The sequence below is a fragment of the Myotis lucifugus genome, unplaced genomic scaffold (genome assembly GCF_000147115.1).
Source record: "Myotis lucifugus unplaced genomic scaffold, Myoluc2.0 scaffold_4238, whole genome shotgun sequence".
Taxonomy (NCBI): Eukaryota; Metazoa; Chordata; class Mammalia; order Chiroptera; family Vespertilionidae; genus Myotis; species Myotis lucifugus.
In genome coordinates, this window is record NW_005875286.1 from 6,400 (window position 1) to 12,584 (window position 6,185).

General features: G+C 49.3%; 1 protein-coding gene across 1 annotated transcript; it reads right to left on the minus strand.

Moving 5' to 3' along the window:
• Positions 1-393: 393 nt before the first annotated feature.
• LOC102432844 (PTB domain-containing engulfment adapter protein 1-like) lies at positions 394-5,257 on the minus strand (the record flags this gene model as incomplete). Its single annotated transcript, XM_023749240.1, has 4 exons — positions 394-612; positions 1,234-1,350; positions 4,164-4,301; positions 5,159-5,257. Coding segments are annotated over 4 exons (558 nt in total), but the record flags the coding sequence as incomplete, so codon positions are not given.
• Between the last annotated feature and the right edge of the window lie 928 nt (positions 5,258-6,185).

The window sequence follows — 6,185 nt, forward strand, 5'->3', positions numbered from 1 at the left end:
GATGGATTGCCCCAAAGAGGTAGGCCGGAGCCGCTGGGACCCGCCCCCGCGCTGTGCACGCAACCTCCTGGTGATGGACTGTGTCGATGTGAGGGCATCATGGCGTGATGGCGTGATGACCATTTGCATATTAGCTCTTTATTATATAGGATTGATTTCAGAGAGGGAGGGGGGGGGAGAGAAAGAAACATCAATGATGAGAGAGAATCATTGATCAGTTGCCTCCTGCACGCCTCTATTGGGGATCTAGCCTGCAAGCCGGGCATGTGCCCTGACCTGGAATCGAACCGCGACCTTGTGGTTCATAGGTCAGCGCTCAGTCACTGAGCTCCTCTGGCCGGGTGGACATCTTAATTTTTAATTAACCTTGGGGAGTAGCTGTCCTCTCTGTCCACGTGCAGCTTTAAATTACTGACTACAGAGTGTTACTAGGAACATCGCCGAGCTGCTGACCCAGAGACATCCTGTCACCAGGAAATCCTCTTCCCGGGAAAACATGCCCTGATTCTGTGTACTTACTGGGGATGCTGACACCTGCGTTACTCGCAACTGGTTTTCCAGATCTTGTACTTTGTTTTTAAGCTCCACGTTTTCTGCTTCCAAGTCTTGAATCTAAAAGGCAAATGACCATAGGACGGACCTTCAGAAAAGCATTCCTGGAAAATGTCGGCTCTGATAGTGACTGCGTTCGTGAGTGGGATTCCCTGTTATTTAAAATTGCAACGTGCTGTCTGGTATTATTGGATGAAGCTTGGGGAGTACAGAGTGCTGGGTGCCCGGGCAGACCTATGGCGTTCAGATGTTTCACACGTGTGCACCAGGCATGTTCCTAATCCTTCGTCTGTGCTCCTGGGGCGCGGTGCAGTCTCGCCCGTAACCTTGGGGAGTAATCTCAGGCCGGGGAGGCGCTGGCGGAGCGCTGAGGAGCGTGGAGAGGTGGCAGTTCACGGCGCGGCCCGGCCTGCGTGGGAAACCACTTTACCCGGCCTGTGCTGCTGCTGCTGCTCTGATCCCGCGAGAAGCATCAGGAGTGAAGCAGAGTCACATGAGACACTACGCTCTTGCGGGAATCCAACACGAAATGGTTAACGACCGCGCGCCGCGGGCGGGTGATGGTGGGAGGGACAGGGGGACAGTGTGGGGGATGGATGGCGGCCTGCTACGTCTGCCTGATGATATGCGAGTCTCCCCGTGTTGACCTCACATGCGACATGGCCCGCTCCGTTTACTCACTCTTTTCTGGAGCCCTGCGATCTGTTTTCTAGTTTCCACATCCTTGCCTCCAGATTCTAGGAATTTCCGGTATGCCAGGTTAAACGCTTGGCCGATGGTTAAAGTGATCTCTTCCGCCTTCATACAAATAAAACAAAGGAGATTTGCATTTAGTGGTCATGTGTCAGGCTGCTCTGAGAACCAAGAAAAGCATTCACATTGGGTACTTGTGAAGGGCAGCAGCTGCGGGTAGAGGAGTGGAAATGAGCAGAGTTCTCGCTGCTGAGTAACGACTCAATGCCTCCCCATGCACGACGTAAAAACAATAATGTGCCCAGCGTGGCTCAGTGGTTGAGCGTCGACCTATGAGCCAGGAGGTCACGGTTTAAGTCCCAGTGAGGACACATGCCTGGGTTGCGGGCTCAACCCCCAGTGTGGGGCGTGCAGGAGGCAGCCAATCAATTATTCTCTCTCATCATTGATGTTTCCATCTCTCTTTCCCTCTCCTTTCCTTTCTGAGATCAATAAAAATAGATTTAAAAAAATAAGACAGACAAACACACTTACTTATGATATTAACATGAAGTTGGGTAAAGTCATTAATTGAACGCTTCACAAACATCACACCAATGAAACCATATAGGCCCGGGAATTTCTCTTTTAATAAGTATTAAAGTATAAATTCAATTTCCCATATATTTATAGTTATAAGCTATGCAAATTAATACAATTAGAGCAAATAAAACCTTGAGGTAAAAATAATGTAATGAAACTTTGAGGAAACAGTCCTGGTTGAGCTCATTCATGGAAGTGATGCTAACGTGAGGTTGGAGAGGGAGCTCAGACAGACCCTTGCTTTCCGAAGCCCAGACTCCATCCACCTGCAGCAGAATTACTTGGCGAACGTGCTACCCGTCGATTCCCTGCGCTCCAGCCGATCAACATGAACTTGTTTTTTGAAGTGGAAACTGAAGAGCTCTGCTTTGAAAGGCCCCCTTCTGAGTGCTGAGCACCAGACGGTGTGAGCCATCGCTGCAGGCTCCACGTTTGCAGCCTTCAGAAAACACAATGCGCACATGCTATCTTCAGAGAGAATGATGCCTCCAGGAATCACAATTACGGAAGTCGGTGACAAACAGTGATGATCGGGTAGCAATAAAGTCAGGGATTCTGGCAAGCTTATGTTTAAACGATCACGTAAGCAACTTGATGGGGATCAAATGAAGAGAAGCACTTGACACAAAGCCCTAAGAAGGCTCATGTTCATAACGATCTCTTCTGTTAATATTTCAAAAGACCCCAAGGAAGTTTATGTCCATGCGCAGGACAAGAAAGACAGCCAAGTGCACTGCTCGGTGTAAGTGGTAAAAGGCTAGTCTATCTCACACATAGAAGATGTCTACTTTAGCCTTCTCGGTCACACAGACGGAACATCTGCAAGCAATCTTGGTTAAGCAGCACTTGGAGCATTAAACATAATGCATTCACTCAATAGGATACGTTTCAAAAACCACTGGAACTGCATAGAAAATTCCTTATTGTGCACACAGCATTTCTCATGTGGGTAAGTATATCTCTTCTGACAAAATGTTCTATAATGTTCATCAAACTCTCAAAAGGTATTTTGATGCCAATTAGGTTAGCATATTAATTTGCCTTTTTAAAGAGCACTATAGTCTAAAAGATACAGATATTAGCATGTTCTACTGAAAGATGGCCTTTTTCTTTAAAGAAAAATTCATTGAGTATCTATTGTCCACCTGTTGTAGGACTTACGTGAACAAATAAAAAGGTGTTTGTTTTCAAAAAGCTCACATACGGAAAACAGAAATAACTGCGTGAGGGTGACAATAATACTAGTCCTCTGACATCCATGGCAGCCTGAACAATGAGCAAATGCATGAATTAAGTTCTTTTCCTGTCTCAGCCAACAATGTTGCCGAGGTGAGATGTCCTTCCTTCGTTGAAGACATCAGTGGATGAGTGTCGACCCAGGCGCTCCGTTCTGATTCCCGGTCAGCGCACAGGCCCTGGCTGCAGGCCTGGTCCCCAGCAGGGGGGGTGAGGGGGGTGCAGGAGGCAGCTGATCGAAGTTGATGATTCTCTCTCATCATTGATGTTTCTATCCCCCTCTCCCACTCCCCTTTCTCTTTATCTAAAATCAATAAAAACATTCTGGAGAAAGAAAAAGCCATCGATGGCTGCAACGTGTCTTGGAATTCACATCGTCTGCTTTACAACAGGACCTCGGACTACAGACTATAGGTTATGATCAGCATTAGCTTATGCTTATAATCAAGACCCAGGGTTTTCCTTAAGATTCCAGGAGATTAAAGAATCGTTGCAGAACTTAACTTTAGAATTCCCTGACTGTCCTCACCTGCTGAGAACTTCAGATTACACTCACAAGTGAACACTCGCCCCCATGGACAGGCGCACACATGCGCTCACACCTTCCACGATTCTACTACCTTTCACTATGGTGAGCTTTCTGAGTAATGAAAATGAAGAACCATATCTTCAAAGTGTTGGCTACTTTTAAAGAAGTCGCACAGGCGTTATTTCCTGGAGTTTAACATCTTTCTTTGCATCAGATCCATTAACATTCCAGAGAAGACAACTCTGCCGACCATCACTCTGCATTATGTGCACATTCCTAAGTCATACCTGAGATTAAAATCGCAAATAGGTGATGTGATTCTAAGATAAATAATTGCACAGCATGAGCAGGGCTGGCGCCCTAGGAGACGCAGTTTGCACGCGAGCCTGCGTCCCTGACACGGGAATTCAGTTACGATGGGATCCCGCAGGCCGGCCGGGGGCAGGACGGGCCCACTAGCGAGTTTAAGTAATTACAGGCCTCGCTCATGTCCCAAGACCTGACTAACGCCGGAAGCAAGACATCCCTGGACCGTAACACAACAACCCTCCCACGACACCTGCATACGTACACACTTCTCGCTGTCAAAGACGTAGCATAGGTGCTTATTGGACTCGGAATCTTTGCAGATGAAAGTGAAGATCCTCTTGTCCGTCTTGTCGTCGGCACAGAACGATATTCGGTGAAGCTGGCAGTTGTGCTGGACTTCCTGCGAACATGCACAAACACACATGTGAAGACGCACAAACACACATGTGAACACGCACAAACACGCATGTGAACACACACAACACACATGTGAACAAACACACGAGGGGCTGGTCCATTCCCTGAACACCAGCTGGTGCTGGACCTCCTGTGAACAGGCACAAACACACATGTGAATGCGCACAAACACACATGAGGGACTCGTCCGTTCCCTGAACACCAGCTGGTGCTGGACCTCCTGTGAACACGCACAAACACACATGAGGGGCTGGTCCATTCTCTGAACACCAGCTGGTGCTGGACCTCCTGCCATGTGGGCACAGGTGTCGTGTGGGCACAGGTGTCGTGTGGGCACAGGTGCCGTGGGGAGAGACAAGGGCCCGCCACCTGCTGCCCGGGGAGACCCATGGAGGCGGCCACGGCAGCCGCCAGGCAGTGCGGAACCAGCTCCGCTGTGACACGGCAGGTCCGAGGGCTAATGGCGGCAGCGCTGGTGACAGGACACGCTGACCATGTCCACAGGCAGCAGGCAGCCCAGGGCCTTTCCAGAAATAGCACCAGCCTCCGCTTCCTTCCTACTCAGCGACCACTCCTCACGCATCTCTCCCAGCAGGGGAGGGACCCCGAGCCCAGACTCACAGGCTCCTGCGCTCAGCAGGGCCCAGAGCAGCTCACACAGACAGGCACAGCTGCCAGAGCGCAGGCCCAACGCTCCCCCGCAGAACCCCAGGGAGTAAGTGGTCGTCAACTGGGAACCCATCAGTTCCAACCGGTAACAAACATCACGTATTTATTAAAACAGGAATCTAATCACAAGGAAAGATTCGAGAGGGTCTGACATTCAAAAATGAGCCTTACCTTGGTTTTGGGTTCTAGAATTTTTACTCCATAAATTGATATTTGCAACTCAACTTTCGGAATTTTCTGGCCTTCAGATTTCTTGATATGTCTTGCAAACTACAAATGAAAAATTATTCACAAAATTATAATTGTTTCTATGAAGAATGAACACACACAATTTTTTTCCCTATGGACCTTTTTTTTTTTTTTTTAATTAACACGTTTATTTTTTTGTTTGCTTGTTACTCCGAGGATATTTTTCCATTGAATTTTTTAGAGAGAGTGGAAGGGAGGGAGAGAGACAGAGAGAGAGAAACATCCATGTGAGAGAGACACATTGACCGGTTCCTCCCGGGGATGGAGCCTGCAACCCAGGCATTTGCCCTTGACTAGAATCGAACCCGGGCCCCTTCACTCGGAGGCCGATACTCTATCCACGGAGCCAGACTGGCCCGGTGACCTTTCGTTGGTAGTGCGGGTGGAGAACGTGCCCCCCAGGGCTGCTGGGCCAGCCTTCCCTTTCCAGGTGCTTCTTTGGTGCACGTCCTCCCCAATGAAATCAACGAATAAAATGAAACCGATTCCCACACTCGAAGTCAAGCTAAGAACTGAGTAATCATCCCGATCAGCCTACAGTCCTCAGAGCTGAGGTCCAGGGAGCTTCCTGCAAACATGGACCTTCCAAGATGCTTTCAGAGCAGGAGCGACGGCACCTTCTCACTGAATCGTAGGTGCATGTAAATGCTCGTAGCTTCTGTTACAGAATCAACAAGAAACCAGAACAGCCGTGCGCTCTGTGTGTGGGGTTTCTCCTCTCTGCTCACAGGGACTTTGTGCCGGAAACAAACCTGCAGGGCCCACTACACTGGACACTAAACAACGTTAGTTTTAAGGATTTACTTTGGAACACGCACCACCGACATACGCTTTTCGTGTGAGCGCGCCCCGTGCAGCACCCGGGACACACGGCTCCTGAGCACAGTGCTCACCGCTTCACTGCGTCCGCAGCGGACGGGAGCGCCGCTCACGGGTCTACGTGGCTCCT